Source organism: Eubalaena glacialis, chromosome 5 (assembly GCF_028564815.1).
Source record: "Eubalaena glacialis isolate mEubGla1 chromosome 5, mEubGla1.1.hap2.+ XY, whole genome shotgun sequence".
In the NCBI taxonomy this organism is placed as follows: domain Eukaryota; kingdom Metazoa; phylum Chordata; class Mammalia; order Artiodactyla; family Balaenidae; genus Eubalaena; species Eubalaena glacialis.
In genome coordinates this window covers 22,484,743-22,509,918 of record NC_083720.1, presented here as the reverse complement: position 1 = coordinate 22,509,918, position 25,176 = coordinate 22,484,743, and the positions used below count along the sequence as shown (strand labels likewise).

Sequence of the window (25,176 nt, the reverse complement as noted above, 5' to 3'; positions counted from 1 at the left end):
AACAAGTACTGCTCCCAATTAGACCAACTGAAAGCAGCACTCGACGAAAAGCATCTGGAATTAGTCAACAGAAAACGCATAATCTTCCATCAGGATACCGCAAGACCGCATGTTTCTTTGATGACCAGGCAAGAACTGTTACAGCTTGGCTGGGATGTTCTGATTCATCCGCCGTATTAACCAGACACTGCACCTTCGGATTTCTGTTTATTTCAGTCTTTACAAAATTCTCTTAATGGAAAAAATTTCAATTTCCTGGAAGACTGTAAAAGGCACCTGGAACAGTTCTTTGTTCAAAAAGATAAATTTTGGGAAGATGGAATTATGAAGTTGCCTGAAAAATGGCAGAAGGTAGTGGAACAAAACAGTGAATATATTGTTCAATAAAGCTCTTTGCGAAAATGAAAAATGTGTCTTTTATTTTTACTTAAAAACAGAAGGAACTTTTTGGCCCATCCAATACTAGTAACTTTTTTTTTTTCCACACACACACAGTATTTTATTTTTACAAGAGAAAAATAAACTGACACCAAGCATTGTAAATGGATGACCACAACAAAAGCAACAATGATTGCATTTACCAAACACGAAACACACTCATACTACGTCATAATATTGACATTCAGTCCAGTAATCCTCCACTGTAACAGCTCCTTTACTTTGCAGTGAAAATTGATTTGTATATTTTTTGCCTCTGAGTCCTTGTGGGATTTTTTTTTTTAATTCAAACAGAAAGTCACAAAAATTATAATCATCCTCATCAGTTCACTCAGTCCCATGTAATTAATTTTTTTTCATCTTGATCTTTTGTTAGCACTTTTATGAATTCATCAGTTTTCCATTAGAGTTCTGAAAATACTTATTCATTCAGTTCAGCAGTATAGTCAGTTACCAGAAACCTGTACTTGTGAGAGTCTTTTCCATGAATTCCTTGAAGATGAAACCCTTTTATAGGAACATATTTGCAAAAGCATCAGAGTACACACAGAACTGTCTGTAAATGACAAAAGACTTAAAAATGACCATGGTTAAAGATTTGATGAAAGTTCATAATAATGCAATTGACAAGGAAATTTAGTTATTTCTGAGATATACATTTTAAAGTCATAACTAGAATTATGACTTATAACATTATACCAGAACATATAAGAATTTTAGAAATTTCATGTAATGTCTGAAACATTTATATTAACATATTTCCATACAAATAACCCAAAGAAAGTTTAGTATTAGTTGTTTTTGTTTGTTTGTTTGTTTTATACTGCAGGTTCTTATTAGTTATCCATTTTATACACATCAGTGTATACATGTCAATCCCAATCACCCAATTCATCCCACCAGCCCCCCCACCCGCCGCTTTCCCCACTTGGTGTCCATACGTTTGTTCTCTAAATCTGTGTCTCAACTTCTGCCCTGCAAACCGGCTCATCTGTACCATTTTTCTAGGTTCCACATATATGCATTAATATACGATATTTGTTTTTCTCTTTCTGACTTACTTCACTCTGTATCACAGTCTCTAGAGTCATCCACGTCTCTACAAATGACCCAATTTCGTTCCTTTTTATGACTGAGTAATATTCCATTGTATATATGTGCCACATCTTCTTTATTCCATTTGTCTGTCGATGGGCATTTAGGTTGCTTCCATGACCTGGCTATTGTAAATAGTGCTGCAATGAACATTGGGGTGCATGTATCTTTTAGAATTATGGTTTTCTCTGGGTATATGCCCAGTAGTGGGATTGCTGGGTCATATGGTAATTCTATTTTTAGTTTTTTAAGGAACCTCCATATTGTTCTCCATAGTGGCTGTATCAATTTACATTCCCACCAACAGTGCAAGAGGGTTCCCTTTTCTCCACACCCTCTCCAGCATTTGTTGTTGGTAGATTTTCTGATGATGCCCATTCTAACTGGTGTGAGGTGATACCTCATTGTAGTTTTGATTTGCATTTCTCTGGTAATTAGTGATGTTGAGCAGCTTTTCATGTGCTTCTTGGCCATCTGTATGTCTTCTTTGGAGAAATGTCTATTTAGGTCTTCTGCCCATTTTTGGATTGGGTTGTTTGTTTTTTTGATATTGAGCTGCATGAGCTGTTTATATATTTTGGAGATTAACTCTTTGTCCGTTGATTCATTTGCAAATATTTTCTCCCATTCTGAGGGTTGTCTTTTCATCTTGTTTGTAGTTTCCTTTGCTTTGCAAAAGCTTTTGTTTCATTAGGTCCCATTTGTTTATTTTTGTTTTTATTTCCATTACTCTAGGAGGTGGATCAGAAAAGATCTTGCTGTGATTTATGTCAAAGAGTGTTCTTCCTATGTTTTCCTCTAAGTGTTTTATAGTGTCCAGTCTTACATTTAGGTCTTGAATCCATTTTGAGTTTATTTTTGTATGTGGTGTTAGGGAGTGTTCTAATTTCATTCTTTTAGATGTAGCTGTCCAGTTTTCCCAGCACCACTTATTGAAGAGACTGTCTTTTCTCCATTGTATATCCTTGCCTCCTTTGTCATAGATTACTTGACCATAGGTGCGTGAGTTTATCTCTGAGCTTTCTATCCTGTTCCATTGATCTATATTTCTGTTTTTGTGCCAGTACCATATTGTCTTGATTACTGTAGCTCTGTAGTATAGTCTGAAGTCAGGGAGTCTGATTCCTCCAGCTCCGTTGTTTGCCCTCAAGACTGCTTTGGCTATTCGGGGTCTTTTGTGTCTCCATACAAATTTTAAGATTTTCTGTTCTAGTTCCATAAGAAATGCCATTGGTAATTTGATAGGGATGGCATTGACTCTGTAGATTGCTTTGGGTAGTATAGTCATTTTCACAATGTTGATTCTTCCAATCCAAAAACATTGTATATATCTCCATCTGTTGGTATCATCTTTAATTTCTTTCATCAGTGTCTTATAGTGTTCTGCATACAGGTCTTTTGTCTCCCTAGGTAGGTTTATTCCTAGGTATTTTATTCTTTTTGTTGCAATGGTAAATGGGAGTGTTTCCTTAATTTCCCTTTCAGATTTTTCATCATTAGTGTATAGGAATGCAAGAGATTTCTGTGCATTCATTTTGTATCCTGCAACTTTACCAAATTCATTGATTAGCTCTAGTAGTTTTCTGGTGGCATCTTAGGATTCTCTATGTATAGAGAATGTCATCTGCAAACAGTGACAGTTTTACTTCTTCTTTTCCAATTTGGATTCCTTTTATTTCTTTTTCTTCTCTGATTGCCATGGCTAGGACTTCCAAAACTATGTTGAATAATAGTGGTGAGAGTGGACATTCTTGTCTTGTTCCTGATCTTAGAGGAAATGCTTTCAGTTTTTCACCATTGAGAATGATGTTTGCTGTGGGTTTGTCATATATGGCCTTTTTTATGTTGAGGTAGGTTCCCTCTATGCCCACTTTCTGGAGAGTTTTTATCATAAATGGGTGTTGAATTTTGTCAGAAGCTTTTTCTGCATCTATTGAGATGATCATATGGTTTTTATTCTTCATTTTGTTAATATGGTATATCACATTGATTGATTTGTGTATATTGAAGAATCCTTGCATCCCTGGGATAAATCCCACTTGATCATAGTGTATGATCCTTTTAATGTGTTGTTAGATTATGTTTGCTAGTATTTTGTTGAGGATTTTTGCATCTATATTCATCAGTGATATTGGTCTGTAATTTTCTTTTTTTGTAGTATCTTTGTCTGGTTTTGGTATCAGGGTGATGGTGGCCTCATAGAATGAGTTTGGGAGTGTTCCTTCCTCTGCAATTTTTTGGAAGAGTTTGAGAAGGATGGGTGTTAGCGCTTCTCTAAATATTTGATTAAAATTCACCTGTGAAGCCATCTGGTCCTGGACTTTTGTTCGTTGGAAGAATTTAATCACAGTTTCAATTTCATTACCTGTGATTGGTCTCTTCATATTTTCTATTTCCTCCTGGTTCAGTCTTGGAAGGTTATACCTTTCTAAGAATTTGTTCATTTCTTCCAGGTTGTCCATTTTATTGGCATAGAGTTGCTTGTAGTAGTCTCTTAGGATGCTTTGTCTTTCTGTGGTGTCTGTTGTAACTTCTCCTTTTTCATTTCTAATTTTATTGATTTGAGTCCTCTCCTTTTTCTTGGTGAGCCTGGCTAATGGTTTATCAATTTTGTTTATCTTCTCAAAGAACCAGCTTTTAGTTTTATTGATCTTTGCTATTGTTTTCTTTGTTTCTATTTCATTTATTTCTGCTCTGATCTTTATGATTTCTTTCCGCTCTGATCTTTATGATTTCTTTCCTTCTGCTAACTTTGGGTCTTGTTTGTTTTTCTTTCTCTAGTTCCTTTAGGTGTAAGGTTAGATTGAGATTTTTCTTGTTTCTTGAGGTAGGTTTGCATTGCTATAAACTTCCCTCTCAGAACTGCTTTTGCTGCATCCCATAGATTTTGGATCATCGTGTTTCCGTTGTCATTTGTCTCTAGGTAGTTTTTGATTTCCTCTTTGATTTCTTCAGTGACCTCTTGGTTATTTAGTAACGTATCGTTTAGCCTCCATGTGTTTGTGTTTTTTACAGCATATGTATGGGTCTTGTTTTTGTATCCATTCAGCAAGCCTGTGTGTTTTGGTTGGAGCATTTAATCCATTCATGTTTAAGGTAATTATCAATATGTATGTTCCTATTACCATTTTCTTAATTGTTTTGGGTTTGTTTTTGTAAGTCCTTTTCTTCTCTTGTGTTTCCCACTTAGAGAAGTTCCTTTAGCATTTGTTGTAGAACTGGTTTGGTGGTGCTGAATTCTCTTAGCTTTTGCTTGTCTGTAAAGCTTTTGATTTCTCCATCGAATCTGAATGAGATCCTTGCTGGGTAGAGTAATCTTGGTTGTAGGTTCTTCCCTTTCATCACTTTAAATATGTCATGTCACTCCCTTCTGGCTTGTAGAGTTTCTGCTGAGAAATCAGCTGTTAACCTTATGGGAGTTCCCTTGTATGTTATTTGTTGTTTTTCCCTTGCTGCTTTCAATAATTTTTCTTTTGTCTTTAATTTTTGCCAATTTGATTACTATGTGTCTCGGTGTGTTTCTCCTTGGGTTTATCCTGTATGGGACTCTCTGCGCTTCCTGGACTTGGGCGGCTATTTCCTTTCCCATGTTAGGGAAGTTTTCGACTATAATCTCTTCAAATATTTTCTCGGGTCCTTTCTGTCTCTCTTCTCCTTCTGGGACCCCTATAATGCGAATGTTGTTGCATTTAATGTTGTCCCAGAGTTCTCTTAGGCTGTCTTCATTTCTTTTCATTCTTTTTTCTTTATTCTGTTCCGCAGCAGTGAATTCCACCATTCTGTCTTCCAGGTCACTTATCTGTTCTTCTGCCTCTGTTATTCTGCTATTGATTCCTTCTAGTGTATTTTTCATTTCAGTTACTGTATTGTTCATCTCTGTTTGTTTGTTCTTTAATTCTTCTAGGCCTTTGTTAAACATTTCTTGCATCTTCTTGATCTTTGCCTCCATTCTTTTTCTGAGGTCCTGGATCATCTTCACTATCATTATTCTGAATTCTTTTTCTGGAAGGTTGCCTGTCTCCACTTCATTTAGTTGTTTTTCTGGGGTTTTATCCTGTTCCTTCATCTGGTACATAGCCCTCTGCCTTTTCATCTTGTCTGTCTTTCTGTGAATGTGGTTTTTCTTCCACAGGCTACAGGAATGTAGTTCTTCGTGCTTCTGCTGTCTGCCCTCTGGTGGATCTAGTAACATTTTTTTAAATGGAGAGCATGGGGCGAAAAGGGTCATACTAAAATGTTAAAAAACTGAAAGTAATAGCGTTTTATCTGAGAGGTTGGCTTTTAAATTATTGAACAACAGAGACTGAATAAAGAACTTAGATTTATATATAAGCCCTATATGACATAAGCCAGAACCTAGATTTCATAATATGTTCATCATTTTCTTAGTAAATAATTACACTCTTTGGAATCAAATCCACAATTCAGTTTGGACTCTATAAAGCACAGCACAGTATTGTACTCATCACCAGTGTCAGGCTCCCTGTGGCCTGGGTCTTCTTCATGCTTCTATCTTAGCTCTTAATGCAGGAGTGTCAATTCATATTTCCTCCAATCATATTTTCCTATTTTAATATGGATTTCAATTTTTTAAACACTGATTTTGGGGAGCAGACAGAACACCTGGCTTATACACTTATATGCTAATAACATCATCTTAACTTTTGCTGTGTATATTTTGTTTCAAGGACTGTAGACATGTCAAATATAAGTGTGTTAATAAAGGAATCTGTGAGAATGGATCTTAAATGTAGGCTCAAGCATAAGAAACCTCTTTTCACACCATTGTAAATGACAAGTAGATTGAGTCCATCAACTATAATTGTAGTCCATGGAGAATTTGTAAGAGACATCATTATGAGAGAGAGAGAAAGAGGTGGGGGGGTAGAGATTGAAAGGGAGAAGGATGAGGGGGAGGGGAGGAGAGGATAGAGGAAAGGGAGAGAGGGGAGAGGAAGGACGGACAAATAAATGAAAGAAATGGGTGACTAAATTTTGCAGCAGATAATGCAACAGCTTTCCACTTCTGAGAGCTTTGCTCAGGAACTCTGCCATAAACATCTTCATATGTTTCAGAGTACAGTACCTTGCATATACTACAGGCTTAATACATAATTTGTTGTTGGATTAAATCAATCCTCGTGGGTTTAGTGCCCCTCTCACTCTGGATCCTGATGATTCTCTGTGGTTATCAAGGCATGTCATATAACCAGCCTTTTAAGATTTAGGTTCAATTGCCAAGTTCTTCCTGGTCTCCGTAGCTAGCCTGGGGAAGGCAAGCCCAGAGCAGTACCTGCTCCTGGAGACAGTACTCGGTGAATGGTTGAATGCCTTCAAAACTGAGGCTTTTTATTTCTCTCTAAAGCAAACTCTGAATAAAAGCGAGTCTTAACAAATACAAATGTGATTAAACAGTAACAGAGATGTTGTGTTACTATGAAAAATGGTGCCAAACCATTTCATTTGAAAAAAGTAGTGATTTGATATTTTCATTCAAATCCAAATTGTTTCATGGGAAGAGGAGGAGACAATATTGCTTAAATTTTCTTTTACAAACAATTTGTAAAAGTAGTAAAGTCCTTGTCTGAAGAAATTATATGGTTTATTTTTTCCTTTAAAAGTATAATTTATAGAGGATGTTTTGTAGTGTGCTCGAGTTATACCAAGTGCTTTTATACTGTACTTTAACTCATTAAAATACTTAAATATATTTATCTTCCATTTGACTATTCCATTTCCTTCAAATATTAGAAGATGCCATATTATGCTCAACTAATTTACTTAATGTGGAGATAACTTTTCCTATAAAACAAGGCTTGGGAATTCCATTTCTTTGCTTCAGGTTTATGTAATAATAGAGAGGAAATGGAAATTTCATCATATTTAGTTTCAAATGAAAATCAAGAACAAATGGGAATTCCTTGTCTTCAGCATGTTAAATTTTATGACCAGCTAGAGAATAAAAGTTATATTGATAGTTGAAGTAAATCAAAATTTGAATGTGTTGTTATATTTGCATTATACATTTAGCACAAGTACTGTCAACTGGTACTTGGAGTTTTTATACGGCTGCAGGCTACATAAAATAGTTTTGAAGAGCTAGTTAGTTGCCTGCATGATCTGCTTAGGGATAAAATCTGGATTATAATTTTCCCCATAAGCGGCCTTTAGCAGCATTCTAGCTTATATTATGTTCACCACTTCTAATCCAGAAAGTCTTGACTTTGGATCATGTTTGTTTTCAGAACCATAAAAGTTATATAGTTAAAATAAAAGGACGTGCAAAAAAAAACCCACTTAAAATAATGATCATAAACTCATCTTCTAGTCTCCTTGAAAAGTATGGTTATTTGAAGCTCAAAAGAGTTAATAACATAATCACTTGGAAGAAAGTCATTCAATGAAGATCTGCCTTTTCGTCACACACACACACACACACACACACACAGAAAAATGGTTGGCCCCTAATGTATTTCCCTAAAGTATTCTATAGAAAATAATACCAGGTTGTGTCAAAGAACAGGCCTCAGGGTTCCCTGGGAAGTTTGTTAAAAATGCAGATACATAGGTCCCAGCCCCCAAGATTTGGTTTTTGTGGAAGATAAGGGAATAAAAACTGGATTTCTGCATTTTGAAAGTCCTCTCCATAGAGTCTGATGTTCCCAAAGGTTATAAACCACTGTCCTAGAAGGCCATCACTGGTTGACAAGCCTTTAGAACAGCACAGTCTTGAACCCTAATGTGTATATGAATCACCAGGGGATCTTAAAATGCAGACTTTGGTTCATCTTGGTTGGGGCCTGGGATTCTGTGGTTCTAACACGTCCCCAGGTGGTTCCAATGCTGCTTGTCTGTAAACCTCACTTTGAATAGCAAAGATGGGATTTTTCTAGCCATTTTGTAGGTGAGCTAACAGGCATTTGTTTTGAAGTGCTCTACAAGAAACTGTAGTATTAATAGGAGGCAGCATTGCATTGTGAAAAGATAGTTCATCCAACAAGCACTGACTGAGAATTTGCTGCATGCTAGGTTCTTAGGCCTTTGTGTTTCTGACTCCCCTTGACCTTTCCTCATGAGGCTAACATTTATGTGTCCCTTAGAAAATCTTCCCTCCTCCAGTAATCCTTGGCTGTGACGCTGCTGTGTGCTCCCCCTGCATACTGAGTTAACTTTAATCATAGCAGTTGTCATATTGGGTTACACTTATCTACTTTCTTATCTATCTTAGAATATAAAGCTCTTGAGGGCAATACTCATGATTGTACTTCAGACCTCAGAACTCTGTCCATGAAAGACAATCAGTGAATATGTAGGATTATTACTTAACTAATTAATTAAATAAGGTAACATAAGCAAAGCCTCAAGCTCCAACTCTATTCCCTTTGTATATTCAACACTGACCTCCAGCTAGGTAAAAAGTGAGAGTAGCTGAGGGCTCTTGCCTGCCTCTGGAAGGCTCTCCTTGGCTGGCTCTGACCCAGAATTTTTTGGCAAGGTGATAACATTCATGTAGGCTCTCCTTAATCAGAAATAAATAGGAAAAGAATTGGTCAATTCCAGCAAGGAGCATGACTGGTTTTAAAATGCATCAGCAGAACACTTACATGGACACAGAGGGCACTTGGCATGACCCTCATCGCCCTTCCTGAAGTACGGGATTTGGCAATCCACTTCCATAGCCTACCCAGCTCACATGGAGCTTCCAAGGCAGACGGAGCACATAGGAACGGCAACAGCACCTGTGGTAGTGCCTCAGCTCCAGCGCCTCACTGCTTCTGCTCATGTGCTCATCTCCATAAAGGGCAGCCAAACCCACATAAAGTTTTATGTTTCACTGGTTGCCTGTGACCTTACCTCTCATTGGGCCAGGGGACTGATGGTGAAACGGAGTGATTCGCAGGAGCAGCGGCAGAGTTGCTTACTGAGTCGTGGTGTGGCCATCCCCTTTGCTGGGGAAAACTCAGTTATCTCTGGTGTCCAGTATTCAATAGGACCAATTCTCTTCCACAAATACAGTGGGAATTTCCCATTAATCACATGATACTTTTGTAGTAATCTTAAACCTAAAAGAGACTACAAAGAAAGAATACGTAGAAAATAGTAGGCTTGGGAGCAACTATTGGCCCATTGCTGAGGGAAGTTGAAACAGTCTTTACTCATATTGACATTTATTTAGCACATATTTATTACATGCCTATATATGCAGTACATACATTGGGTTATAAAGGACACAAAGATCTTTGTATTGCAGTCACAGCTCTCAATGAATTTCAACTAGCCAGTAGTTTGGAAACTGAATGGAAGTTATTTTTGACAGGAATAAAGATGCAGACTTAGATAATGGACTTGAGGACACGGGGATTGGGAAGGGTAAGCTGGGATGAAGTGAGAGAGTAGGATTGACATGTACACTACCAAATGTAAAATAGATAGCTAGTGGGAAGCAGCCGCATAGCACAGGGAGGTCAGCTCGGTGCTTTGGGACCACCTAGAGGGGTGGGATAGGGAGGGTGGGAGGGAGACACAAGAGGGAGGAGATATGGGGATATATGTATATGTATAGCTGATTCACTTTGTTATAAAGCAGAAACTAACACACCATTGTAAAGCAATTATATTCCAATAAAGATGTTAAAAAAAAAAAAAGCACCCTTGACACTCCAGCCCAGTTAAGATTTTATTCTCCCCTTTGTTCTCCTCTCTTCTGAGAATGTACTTGAAATCTGGGCTGAAACTGCTTGCTTCTCCATTTCCCCAGATCACCAGAGTGATGTTTTATCTGAATTCATGGTTGTGGCATGCTCTCTTAGCACATGCTTTTAAAAGGTATCACTTCCTGGCTTCTGTCAGCCTTTCTTCCCTAGGCTGGACCTTACTCTTGTTTGTCTCTGAATTGCCTTTGATGAAATTTCCTCTTTTCAAACTCAGATACCCAAGAGGGCAAAGATGCGTATCACGCATCCCTGTCCCTTTAGATGAGTAGTTCTCAAAGTGTAGTCTGCAGACCTCTAGGGGTCTCTTAGATGCTTTCAGGGGATCTGTGAGATCAAAATGATTTTCATAATGGTACTAAGACATTGTTTGTCTTTTTTCACTCTGTTGACATTTGCACTGATGGTGTAAAAGCAAAGGTGGATGACACCTTAGCATTTGAGGCAGTGACACCTACCTGTACTAGAAGTCGTTGTATTCATCACTGTCACAATTTGACTTAAGAAACAAGATGCTGGATTCATGTAAGAATGTCCTTGGTAAAGCAGTAAAAGTTTGCATTTTATTAAATCTTGAGCACACATCTTTTTAATATTCTGCGTGACAAAATGAGGATACATGTAAAGCACTTTGAATGTTTGTCTTGAGGAAGCACTTGCATAATTTTTTGAATTGCAAGCTCAACTAGTCATTTTTTTCATAGAACATCATTTTTACTTAAAGAATGACTGACAGACAAACTATGGTTATTTAGACTTGGGTATTCAGCAGACATCTTCTGGAAAATGAGCAAAGTGAGCCTGTCACTTCAAGGAAAACAACTGACAGTATTTGAGCTTTCAAGGGAAAATTAGAAAGTTGCACCTGCCACCGTGAATTTGACAGCTTCCCAATACTTAAAGACTTCTCTGTTGAGATCACTGATGATATTAAGGAGTGTGATTTTGTATACTGTATGATTAAATGTGTCAACGTTTGGAAGATCTGCATAACTCAGTGAACCAATATTTTCTGAACAACTAGTGCGTGATGTAACAGAATCATGATGGGCTAAAGATCTATCCAAAGTGCAAAACAGACTAGAGAATTTTAATATAATGAAGTATGAAAAGTTCATTGCTATGGTTTCAGATTCCACATTGCAGTTTGAGAAATTGCCACTTACTGAGTTTGATGTAGTATCAAGGAATATCCAAAATTATCTGAAAAGGCTATTAAAATGCTCTTCCCTTTTCTAACTGTTTATCTGTGTGAAGCTAGATCTTCTTCATACACTTCAATCAACACAATGTAACACAACAGGATGAATGCAGAAGCACGTATGAGAATTCAGCTGTCTTCTATTAAGCTCAGACATTAAAGTGATTTACAGAAATGGAAAACCATGTCACTATTCTCATCAAATTATCTTAGTGTTAGAAAACATGATTATTTTTCATAAAACATTTGTGTTAACATACTGTTATCTTATTTTTAAATTAATTAACAAACAAAAGATTTAAATATCTTTTTATTTCTAACATGGTGAATACCAATAGATAGAACCCACAAGAACAAAATATTTTTTAAGTACTCAATTATTTTTGAGAGTGTAAATGGGTCCTAAGACCAAAACGTTTGAGAATTGCTGCTTTAGGTCACACACTTTTATATACTAATGATTGACTAAATGAAGTTCCAGTTAACTAAAACTTTGGAGGAGGTTATTTAAATTGGCCCTTCCCTGAAAGGGCATAGTCCTTGATTAACATTCCCGGCCCCTGCACGAGCATATCTAGAACTAGGGAAAAACAGATACATTTTTCTGGGTACATGAGACATATTCAGCGTCTGAAATGAAACAATTTCAGTAAAAACACCAACACAAGCAAAGTATTAAGGACCTCAGATTATGAATTCTAATCCAGTTCCTTCACTTTATTAATATGGCAATGCCTCAGGCCTAGTTCTACCTTTAAATAAAAAACTTCTATTTTAGCTGTTTGGAATGGTACTCTTTCTGAAAGATGTCACATGTGTTTTTGCATCTAATTAGTCTAGTAAGGTGATTTAAATATTTTAAATGACTTGTGATCATTATTATTAATGCCCATTATTTTACTCAAATACAGCAGAGGCACTAAGTCCCATTGAGCACGTGAAAGTTTTTTACACTTTCATTAAATGTATTGAGTCTTTTTTTTTTTTTTAAGATTTTCATGTGTTTTTAAATGTTGCCTTTCGCTTCCTTGCTTTGGTGTTGTGTTAACTGTAACATCTTTATACAGTGTGCATGTTTATCTCCCCATTTCTAATTTTCTGTAAACTGAACAAAAAAGCTTATCAGAATTGTTTAAAATTGAGCAAATAGACTGAAAAATGATCCCAGACACTTACAGTGATGTATAGAAGTTTTAGTGAACTTTATTTTTTATTGTATTTTGACCACTCAAAAGACTGTTGAGCTTACTTAGTTTTTTAGATAACTAAATTCCTAATAGATGAGGTACTGCAGCATAATAATCATTTAGTTAATTGTTGGGCGTGCAGTTAATAAATATAAACAGAAACTTGAGAAACCCAAATAGCGAGTTCTAGTTCTGCTGTCTTTTCTGAGTCATCCTGATTATACTGACTACTTATTTATCTAATCTTTTAGGTTTTACATGTGCTTTTTCAATGAGGTCTTTAAAAGTTTTAAAAAAATATTCTGTATAAATATTTATAAAAAGAATCTGCCTATAGTTCAAAGCCTCTGTGCAATCTTTCACAATTTAATCCAACAAAAGAGAAGACAGGGACATGTCCTACCTAAGGCTCTGGTCCATCAGTGTTTTTCTGAAAGAGCTGGGATGTTTACATTCTTAGGGAGAAAAGAAGAGCAGAGAATACCATTCCATATTTGTACTTGTTGGTTTTCTAGCATCATGGTGGCTGCTTTATAACAGCTCATAGCAGTTATATTGCGGCATCGTTTCTGCCTGTGGAATCACATTGGTATGCAGATTCTTAAGTATGCAGCCCCATGGATTAGGGCCCTCATTCCTGTTAAAGAGAGTTATTTACTTCGGGAATCGTTCCAAAGTTGCTACCAGGAATGCTTTCTACTTTTATGGTGACTTGGTCTCTAAGGATAAAGACAACCATCCAAAAGGAAAACTTTTTGCCCAGTATCTGGACCTATATTACTGACCAGAGCAGAAAAGTTCATAATCTTCAAAACTCAATATGAGAAACAGGTTATTGAGTTTGAATTGAGGAATTGAGTATAGAATAACTGAAAAATCCTAGTGTCTACTTGTATTTGCATCCATGACCCAACTTGAATATACAGTTTAAGAATTATTTTCACTATTTTTAGACAATTTGTATAATTGAATTTCTTATTCAATTCTTCATATACTTATCAATGCTTTAATGGAGAAAAGCCTCGCTTCATTTTAGGAATTATCTACTCTCCTTTTAGAACATCTGTCTGGACAACAGTGCATATTAATAATCATTTTACTTTATTCCCTCTAAGTTGTTCACAAAGCTTTTATTTCTCTCATATTAAGTTCCTAGTACGTACTCTACAGTGGTTTTTCTGAACTTCATTGTCCTCAAGTTTTAATCCCCTTCTGCCTTTCCTCCTGTATTCTTAGCAGATGGTGACCTCATACAATTTATCTGGTGTTAGTTCCTGCATTTTCCTGCATTGTCTCTCCTGTCTGTCTTGAAATATCAGCATCTGTGTCCATCTTTCTTTCTTTTCTGTATCTGAGAAATAGTTGCTGTTTTACCTCTTGTCCTTTTTTACCTTCTATGTTTGCCCTTGATTCTATCTTTCTGTATCAGCTCAGGGTTCATTTGCAGGAAATAGAAAACTCTCTAGTTAATTTAGGGAGAAAAGGAATATAAGAAGTACTTACAGAATTGTTGAAAGATCTGGAAAGGCAGGCTTTAGGCAGGGCCTCCAGAAATGACTTCAAAACAACACTGTAGAACCGGCTACCCAAGGGATTGGCAACATTTGCCACAATCAGGAAGCTAAAGGAGTCAGGAAGCTATTGGGCTGGCCCAGTGCTAGGTCTAGGATTACACACTTTAGCTGTGATCTGGGATTAAGAAGCTGCCAGTAGAACTGCTGTAGCCAGAGGAAAATCATCTCCCAGATCTGCACCAGCAAGATGGATGCATCACAGTCTAATGCCTCTCTCCATTTAATTCAATTTCAAGTGCAAGTTTCTTGCAGGTACACCTGCTTGTTGAAATTAAATCACACCCAGAACCCTAGCTGAAGGAGAGTCTGGGAAATGTTATTTTATCTTCTCAGCCTCTGTTGCACACAAGGCACATTCAAGGGGGCTTGGGACAAAAGTCGAGCAATCCATTCAACTCTTTGCCACAGTCTTCTCTGACTTTTTATTTACTCAGTTACTAGTTATATTTCTTGTTTATTTTTCCCATAGTCTAGGTATGTCCTCAAGTCTTTTTTTTCCATTTTACTGTTTGAATTTCTGCACTGAATTCCAAGATGCTTTTTGCTTCCTACTATTAAGATTTTTCTTGGGTTATTATTATTTTTATTCCATTGTGTTCTGGTCCTTGTTTTCTTTTGCCTTGTCATTCTGAAACTGTTATATTGCTATTTGCTATTGATTTCCAAAAATATTGTACCACTGTGAACGTGAATTCCCAACAACTTGCAAACTCAGTTTTGTTATTAGGAAACCCCCCCCTTCAAGGGCTGAGGTTGGAGATCAGAATTTGGAAAGCAAGCCCATTAAAAATAGGATTATTTACTTATTTCTAAAACTTTAACCATCATCATTGCTCTTGCTGTACCTTCCAATGACCATTCTGACCATTTCACTGGACAGCTGATAAACACAGACTTATCTAAGTCTTTGGTTTAAGAGCCAGTTGGGGTGAGGGAATGCTTATTAAATTTTGTCTTAGAAGTATGAGAGAAGTTTTGCCAAAGGCCTGAAGTGGAAAATTGAGGAAGGGCTGGGGCTTCAGAAAGAGCTACTAGATCATAGACTATTTTCCAGCTTCCATCAAAATGTTTTTACTTGTCTGAGATCATGTCTTTCATCCAGTCTTAGTTATCTCCAGGTCCCAAGACTTTATTTTATGGATTAAGAATAGCCCTGCATAGGATAGGTTAATTTATGCTATCTTCTCTTTCTCTTTCATGTGTTTTAATACATATAGTAGTGGAATTTAAAGAGGAGACTGTCTTGGTTCTACCACTTACTCTGACATCTTCCAAGAGGACGTGTCAGTGAATTGTAAGTGAAAATGCAGCCCATGAGACAAGATTTAGTTTTGCTAACAGGAATCTGACACACTTGATATGTCATATACACAATACAAAGTAGTTTAAGTACAAGGTTCTGTGAGAACTCAAACCTGGTACTTGCTTTCTAGTCAGTTCTGGAAGACGCGGAAATGAAGCAATAATAAGTTAATAGAAATGGAGCTTTTTTCATTTTACCAGGGAATTATTTGTCATAAAAGTAAATGAGCATAGCTGACATTCTTCTCAGATTTAGTTTATGAAATGAAATAATGTTGTTAAATGTCCTAAAGAAGCCTTAACTTTATATTTTCACTTGGTTGCAGTAAAATAAATCTTTCCTGACATGGATCAAGGGGCTGTAAACAATAAAACACAGTATTTGGTAAATATCTACGTTACCAGTATCTCTCTCAGTTTTGTGCTCTGATTAAATTGAGAGACACTGAAAGGGAATACAGGATTTATGGATAGAAACTCACTTATCTGACTAATGTATTAGGTGTGGAATGAGGTCTCTAAGGGAATGTTTTCAAAGAAAGGGAGTTATATTGCATGCTCACATAGGTACGTTGTTTCATATCACAGTTTGCAAAACACAGTTTTATTCAATTTTGAATTTGTAACATATTGGGTCATAAAATTGACAATTAAAAATTAAAGATTGAAAAATCTTTAAAGAATATTATATATATATAACTCTTAAAATAATAAAAGAGGAAGAAGAAGAAGGAAAACAAAATAAACAAAACCTGTCCTTCCCAACATTGGTTTCTGGACTGACCAGGCAAGTTTTTGTCACTTCTTCCTAGTCTCTCCCATTTCCTCCCTGACTTTACTCACTGTAGGTCAACTGTTATTGCACTCCTCTCTCTCTTCACTGTAGGGCTCATGGTAGAGAATTTAGACTATCGACTAGGTAGGCAATATGTGTAATGGTTAAAAACACAAGCCCTGGGGTCAAAATCCCTGTGTTCAAGTTCTGGTCCTAGCTGTGTGATTTTAGGCAAAGTACCTAACTTTTCTGAGTCTCTGTTTTCCGATCCATAAAAATGAGAGTAATGACAGCACATCTGAACACATACAAGTAGAAGTACATTTATACTTCTCATTAATGTTTTATAGAGATAAATGGTTTAAGGATGTAAAGGGCTTAGTATAGTAAGTGCTCAATAAAAACAAGCCACTAATATTTAAATATTTGTATTATTACTTCTGCTGGGAAACAATAAATAGGCTTGTATTCTCTTCCATATTTCAGTTATGAAATGTGTACTTACACATTTCACATAGGAAAAGATAGATGAAACATTGTTTATCTTAGATTATGATGAGATAATGCCAAGTATATGGATAAAAACTGAAAATAAATCCAGATATTTTCAAACATCTTATAGACAAAGTACTAACATTTTACAGTTTTTCTTTTTACTTGGCATGTTCTTTTTGTTTGTGTGTGTGTGTGTGTGTGTAGGAAGTCAATGCATTCTTATTCATTAGTCCCTTCTTGAGCACTTCTATAAGCTCTATGTGCATCATGGAACTTAACACATATTATTTCTAATCCTTATTAACCATCTAGAGAGATCAAATTTATTAGTTCTATTTTACACTTTAGAAAACTAGAGCTTAAGGATGTAATGTAACTCATCTAAGTTCAGAGAGTTAGCAAGCATTGGAGCCACACAATTGAATCCTATGTCTTCTTTCATCAGAGTTGGTGTTCTTTCCCACTAGGACACATATTTCATGAATGTAGGACTAATGGCTTGAGGAGAAGACTGGTTGATAATTTCACTGATAGAGATTCAGCATTATAAATAGTAATGATTTTCATATGCAAACTTACTCTTTTTACTGACAATGTATTTCATTTTAACAAGTAAGAATGTTTTCAGGGAATAGAATTTTTACTCAGATACATAATAATGCACAATTATACAAATTATAAAAATACATAATTATACACAATATAAGGTAAAGATCTTTTGTACCCTAATAAGTGTTTATTCTTCATAATACACCTATGAACAGAACCACATTGGTGAAGTTGGTGATTGCAAGGGATATGTTTGGGCATAATTGACTCTGGCATACAACCGTTGTTTAGTTTAGTCCTATTAAAAATGGAGAAAGAGTAGTCCTTTAGAAAAGTCTTTGCAGCAAGGAAAGTATCACCATATTTAACATGGTTCTTGAGGGAAAAAATATTTCCTGCTGTTCAGACAAAAGTAAAAGGTCAGCTAAACACAATCACAGCAATTGATTCCAAATGTTGACCTCAGAATGTATGCTCTGAAGGAATGCTAATGGCTCCATCCATAGTGCTTTTGCTTATTTGGATACCACTAAAAGCCCCACTTGACAAGCATAATGATGAACTGCACTTTTCCCATCAAGCAACACATGTTTGGATGATAGACAGCTCTGTTAAGTTGTGGATTTGTTTATTTTCCAAGGACCAATTTTTCATCTTGCTCTGCAAACCCATGAAGCTGCTCAAAACTCACACAACTTATTGCTGATAAACGGAACCCCAGCTTCAAGATTGGGCCTGGTGGGGGCCGGGGTACAGGGTATAATGACGCATCTGTTTTATCAACATAAAACCCCTTTGGTTCTCAAAAGGATGAATTTTCTGTTTGCACTCTAGTACAGCTGACTCCACTGGATGTATGGTTTTATGCTTTAGAAATATGCTTTATTATCTACCTAATCTTATTTTATTTAAAAAAATTAAATAAATTTAAATGAAATGTGAATAACTCTATTCCTAACTTAAATGTTCATTGTTGAGCATTGTTTTATTCTTATTAACAACTTTCTCATGATTCTTTATTTTAATAATTTCATGCAAGACAACAAAACAAATATATTTGGCAGTCAATAAACAAATATTTTTCAAAACTGGGTGAAATTCTCTTTCTCATTGCTCTTGTTGCTCCCTTATAGCCTTGGAAATATTGAGTTCCTTTAAATTTTGCAATAAATTACTGTGTTCTTTCAAAACAAAAGGAATGAGATTGATTTTTCAGAAAAAGGGGAAGGCCTTCTTATAATTTATAACAATAAAAGGATAGACCCTCCCAGAACAAAACTAACTGAATCACTTCAAATTTCAATAGCATCATTGCTTTGGCACTTAAAGATATGCTTCTGCTTCCAAGAGTATCATTTAAAATATAAATGCACTTGGAGATATAAACTTTAAACCTATTTCAGTCAGCATATTAATTATCATTTAAGACCTTAGCAAGAATTTGTGGGCATCTGTTAGAGATAAATTGAAATACATTTTATGCCAAATCAGAAATGAGCCTGGCTATAAAACATTCTTCAAGAAGCACTGCTTACCTGGCTTTGGCCTCTTTGGACTCAGAATCTTAATTTTAATAGTCAAACAGGGATCCCCTTGGTAGAAAATGTATATAAGATTATCTTAAAGTATTCTTAAATTTGAGATTGTATGATCATGATACATAGTTCATTGAGAACTATTAAATTCACGTTATAAAATGAAATCTAAACACATTAGTATCATTTAGGGTCCCAGCAGGAAATAGGTGGCCTGTTCAAAGGAGTAATTAAAGATAATGTAATGCAGGGACTAAAGGCAGGCTCAAGTGAACCAACAAATGATAATGAAGCACCCAGAGATCAAGAGCAGGAAGCTATTATTACCCTTAGGCCTGAAGATGCAAAGAGATGGTGTGTGTTATTGGAATATAACAAGAGTTAAGGCATGGTAGAGGGACAGATGGACAAGGAGCAAAGCCATTGCCAAATCGTGGCCCAGCAGGTCTTGCAGGGAGAACACCTCCCTGACCTCTCATTTCCCTTGCTCTTTGATCTCTTACTGGGGCTTCCGGTTGACCAAATCCAACCAGGAGTTGGCAGGCAAGGGAACTGGGTCACTGCAGTCTCTACAGGCCAATCCTCCCACTGCCATAAAGAGGCGCCAGGGAGGGTAGAGAATGGGCCTGGAAGGGCAGACAGAGAATAACCAGCACAGCATTTTACCATAATCATAATTATACAGAATGTAAACCTCCAGGAATAACTGAATGTTATTCTTCACTAAGGACTGGTGGGAGCTCTCTGTTGCTATTCTGCTCCTCTGAATTTCTCTTCTTCCAGGATCTGAAGGTTCTCTTCTAGGTTTTTAGTCATTTCTTGTCCCACTGAATCTGTGCTGGAATATGATGCAATCCTTATAGCAGGGCTGTTTCTATTTTTTTGCAAAATAATCCCTTTTTTTCTTTCTTTTTTGCTAAAGTTTGCTTATTATCAAGTCTTGAATAGTTGATTTCAGTGAAGGATTTCTCCCTTTGACATAATTCTTAATATCCTGTTGCCTAATTTCCCCATTTTACTGGGATGGCTTTCGTCAGTTCATTGAGCTGTACAGCTCCCTCCTTAAATTGATTGTCCTGCCCTACATGTCCTTCTTACATTTGGTGTTCCATCCACCCTGGCAATGAGAAGGGCTTTTAAATTTTATTTTAATGGGAGAAGCCACTTTCTGATTGGATCAAGCTTCACAGTGTGAGATAATTATTTTTAATGTATAATCAGTTTAAACATCTGTCTTCCTCCATTCTTCACCATTCTTTATTTCTGTTTTTCTAGTTCCTTCACCATAGATTTGATTTCCTTTTTTTCTGTTTACTTAGAATGCTATGAATTAAATGTTGACATTATGGTGTATAATAAATTGTGCGTAACGGGTGAAAAGTGTTTAAGATGGTCTTATAGGTTAACAGGTAAATTAAAAATCAGGGCTGCTTTTACAGTTTGCAGATCTATTTACCTCTCCCAAGTAAAAATTTCTCAGAGATAATGGCGTGTTTTTTTTATGTTATATAATTCTAACTATTGCCTCCTTTTTCACTCCACTCAGATCCGAAGCCAGAGCAAAGCCTCCGGGTCTGGGCTCTGTGAGGGGGATGAAGTGGTTTCTATCAATGGCAACCCTTGTGCAGACCTCACCTACCCAGAAGTCATCAAGCTCATGGAGAGCATAACAGACTCTCTCCAAATGCTCGTCAAAAGGTAAAAAGATTTGTTGGAATGTATATTTTCTCCCGAAGCTACATGGGAAAGCTTATAGCTCCTACTACCATATAAATTGTTATCTATGGGGAAATGAGGGTGCTCTGTAGGTCAGTATAGTTAAACAGAAAAATCAAAGTGTTTGAAAAATGGCAATTCTAATCAACTGAATTAACTTGAAAATTTTGTTTCAAGAACTCTGTTGAAAATCTTAGTTAAGTATTTTAGACTACTTCCTTAGGAAGCTCAGTATATTGAACATAATACTTCTAGGTCAAGATTTTTTGGTGGGTCAGGATCACTAAATTATAATTCCTAGATTCATAGATTAATTTAAAATGTTTAAATGTCACAAGAATAGAAAGAGGATGCCTAGGAGAAGGAAAAGAGCCAAGAAACCCTTAAAAGCAGCCCAATTTCTGTTTGCCAGAAAAACCAATATTTGGATATGGGCAAAAGCTGATGGTTAGTTTTTGGACTATCAATGCAAATCACTTGTCAATTTGATCTCTCCTAATACCACCCTCCTCACCTAATTGCTTAAAAATGCAGAAGTAAACTTTAAAAATAAAAACAAAAGAAAACAATGAGGGTAATCACAAAAAACTATAGCATCAACATTTTTACCATGTGCAAATTGCAGTACAGTCCACATTAACTTTGTAAATGAGGCCCTGACCATGGTATTATAATGAATCCACAAAGGAACACTCTGGCTTCCTAGAGAGCAGCCTTCAGAAAGACAAGAGAAGGACTTTTCGCACAGAATTTCAAAACCTTCTAGGTTTTGCCTTAACTCTGCAGAAAGACTAGGTACAGCATTACCCCTCTGATAATCATTCAATATGATTCCATTTCTATACAAACGTGAACTCACTTTGGCCAAAATTTTGTGAAAATAAAAGAAATCTAGCATTTGTCGCAGAATCTCCCATCTAAATATTTACCCTTCAAGCCCAGTGTTTAAGCCCCTGGGATCCTACTTATTTATAAAGCTGCCATTTGCTTTTAAAAGGGATCTAACAGGAATGTTGCCAAGTGTAGTCACAGGGTTGGCCATTATTATGCATAAATCTCTGAGGTATTTGAAGTGTTCAATCACATCCAAAATGGGAGAAAAACCTTTTCTAACTTCTTATTCCCTTTTAGTGTCTTTGCTGGTTTAATGAGGCCAGTCTCTTCAGAACACACTTGTAGTCTGAGACATCCCCTACTAGTTATTTTTTTTTTTTTTTAATGTGATGATCCATTTATTTATTTATTTATTTATTTATTTATTTATTTATTTATGGCTGTGTTGGGTCTTCATTTCTGTGCGAGGGCTTTCTCTAGTTATGGCAAGTGGGGGCCACTCTTCATCGTGGTGCGCGGGCCTCTCACTATCGCGGCCTCTCTTGTTGCGGAGCACAGGCTCCAGACGCGCAGGCTCAGTAATTGTGGCTCACGGGCCCAGTTGCTCCGTGGCATGTGGGATCTTCCCAGACCAGGGCTCGAACCTGTGTCCCCTGCATTGGCAGGCAGACTCTCAACCACTGCGCCACCAGGGAAGCCCCCTACTAGTTCTTGTTTTGATTAGGATTGACTACCATTGGGAAAGTCCTTGATGGTTTAAAGTTGAGTCTTAGGTACCTATTTACTTTCAGAAATAGACTAGTTCTCTGCTACTTTTAAGAACTGGAACCATGATTATTATTTTTTTCTCTTAAGTATTTTTACTTTTACAAAATAAATAAATAATTGACGAGATTCAAAATGGAATCTCAAATTAAAATCAGCCCAAAGGTCATCATCATCATCATCATCATCATCATCACCATCACCACCACCACTACCAATCTGGATAACTGAACATTGTTTCCTGGAATTAAATATTTCTCTCACTCATGTAACTGTTGTCTATCCCTAGAGGACAAGCGGTTTACTTTTCCTGGACTATTGCCCAGAGATAGCTGGGTCAGACTACCTTAAAAAAATCCTCCTTTAACATTGTCTCTATTACGGTAAATTTCATTTAAATGATTATATATATATACCCATATAATTATGACACATAAATTGTGGAATTGAGTACCTATGTGCACTGAATGGAAATGAGCATTTTAAGGTATAAAGCTTTAACCTCTAGTTCTTTTACGATTTTTATTCATGTATATCTATCCATTTTACCTTGGCTACCAATAAATGTTAACATTTATCTGACCCATTTGCCTGTATTACAGTGTGTAAGGCTGGAACGAATTCAAACTATTCTCTTCTCAGCTTCATAACTGATTGCTAACATAATTCAAAGTGATTTAATCTACTTCCATCTCAAGGCCTTCCTAAATTAAAACTCTCTGGCCTTTTGATACCCTCAAATTCAGTTGCATACAGTGTATTCATCATTTCCTATATAAGAAAGATCTAATTTGCTTTCAACATGTTTTAAAAATACTATATTATAATGGTTTTTTTGGTATTACCAGGAAGCTTTACAGATTACTTGCATAGAGAAAGCTGCATTTCATTTGACTGTTAGTTTGTGTTTTGTTTATTTTTGTTTTGCTAAATGCAGTCAAAAGCAAAGTTAGGAGTAATTATTTTGAATATTAGTCTCAAATTTTACTACAACATAAATTCTAAGGTAAATTCCCTTGAATAGAATAGAAGTAGGGGCTCACTCCCTTCAATTGATGACGCTGCATTAGTTAGGGTACATTTTGTGGGAAGAAGAAAGGGGCCAAGATAGGCGCTGCTGCTTCTTTAAAAAACTTACAAATGTAATAAATGAAGGCATCTCCTACAGCTGTTCTGTGAATGATGCTTCTCTTCTAAAAGCAGTTAGAGTTTAAATTAGAGTTTTAGCAAGAAGTTGTTTAACCCTTAACTGACACTGCTTCTTGCAAACCCAAATTTGCAAAACCATCTGGGAATGGTAAAGGTCAAAATCAAAGGACTGTGGTGAACAGCTGTGGGCTCCTTAGCTGAGAGATTAAGGAACAGTTTGACTTCAGAGATCCTATAAGGAAAGTGCTCCAAGAGAGCAAGTTCAAGTAGAGAAGGGGAGACGTCTCAGATTATAAATACTCCATGACTCAATGATTCATTGCACCATGGAAAGGATTTCTCTTTACACAAGAGTACTGGGCTGGGGTCCACTTATTACAAAACACATGCTCATTGGAGCTTAAAAAAACAGCTTCTATTTCATTCCTTTCAAGAAAGCACAGCCTCTAAAAGGATTACTTGAGTTATCTGTATATTAATATTGCTCTGAAGCTGCTGAATATGTTTATGAGACTTTATAATGTCCAGACCTAAACTTAGTCAATAAGACATTAAAATGCTTTGTCATATTATAACAAGCATGGTTATTTGAAAACACCCCAATAATTATAGATGAAGGGCATCCATGTAGCTATAACTTGTGCTTTGAAAAAAATAAAAGCTGAATTTAGGATGGATTTCTGTTTCATAACCTTTGGTGAGCATTTTTGCTTTGCTTTAAAAGACAAGTTTATTTGGAAGATCTTTAAATAATAATATAAACATGTTGCCAATTTCTGTTTTCAAATATGTTGCAGTTGACATTTAAGAGGAAATATTTTTACTGTATCCTGTATTAGACATCATAAAAGTGTCAGGAAGTTCTTTGGCAGGTGTAACACACTCTGATTTAACCATCTGGACTGATTTTTCTGTGTGCAGACCATCCAGTGGAATAAGTGAGACTTTGAACTCTGAAACTGAAAACAAAAACCATGAGCATCTCATCCATGAAGGGTACGTGGAAAGTACCACCCTACAGATTCGACCAGCCACAAAGAGTCAGTACAGAGAGTTCTACATCACCCAGGTCAAGAGTGGAGCTCCCCTAGCTGAGGACCAAGCAAGTGGTGCTGGTTTTTCTGGGAGCATAAAAGAAGAAACAGGCCTGGCTCCTCACACGTCTGACTCTAAAAGTGGATGCTTACCAGAGGAGGTTATCTTAAGGGAGAAGGCAGAAGCGGGGCAGCCAGGCACTGTGGTTGAGCTACAACTGACCCTTTCACAAGAGAGACACAAGCGCACTAGTGCCCCTGTAGTGGCTCTCCTGGGAGCTGAAAAATCTAAGTCTCCTGACCCAGATCCTAATCTACAGCATGACGGGATCATCCACATAAATTCTGTCCCCACTAATGAGAAAGGGGAGCCTTCTCTGAGGTCCAGCAAGATAATCCAGATCTCCAGTGGCCAAGAGTTGAAAGTGATACAGGGAAGTGAAGCAGGAGACACCGGGCTGCCCCGAGTGGAAGTGATCTTCGACTGCTCTGATAGGCAGAAGACGGAAGGGAGCAGGCTTCAGGCAGGAAAGGGGTGTGCGGATTCTCCAGTGGAAGGAGGGCAGTTAGAAGCACCTCCTTCTCTGGTATCCTTTGCAGTCTCATCAGAAGGCACAGAGCAGGGAGAAGACCCATGCTCAGAAAGGGATCACAGCAGACCTCACAAGCACAGAGCACGCCACGCACGTAAGTCCTGCCCGGGGGGCCACTGCTGGGCTGTTGGAAGGGGCTTGGGAGCTTAGGGTATTTTGCTCCTGCTTTGCCTGCATGGATTTCTTTTTTTTTTTTTTTTTTTTTTTTGGTAAGATTTTCTTA

The 25,176-nt window shown here is 36.8% G+C and overlaps 1 protein-coding gene across 1 annotated transcript in view; it reads left to right on the top strand.

The window, feature by feature from the left end:
* Nucleotides 1–25,176, top strand: part of SYNPO2 (synaptopodin 2) — a 167,693-nt gene that overhangs the window by 111,216 nt on the left and 31,301 nt on the right. Inside the window, exons 2-3 of the mRNA XM_061192027.1 lie at nucleotides 20,409–20,560; nucleotides 24,248–25,047. Coding sequence (XP_061048010.1) covers nucleotides 20,409–20,560; nucleotides 24,248–25,047 — 952 coding nt within the window. The remainder of the gene's footprint in view (nucleotides 1–20,408; nucleotides 20,561–24,247; nucleotides 25,048–25,176) is intronic.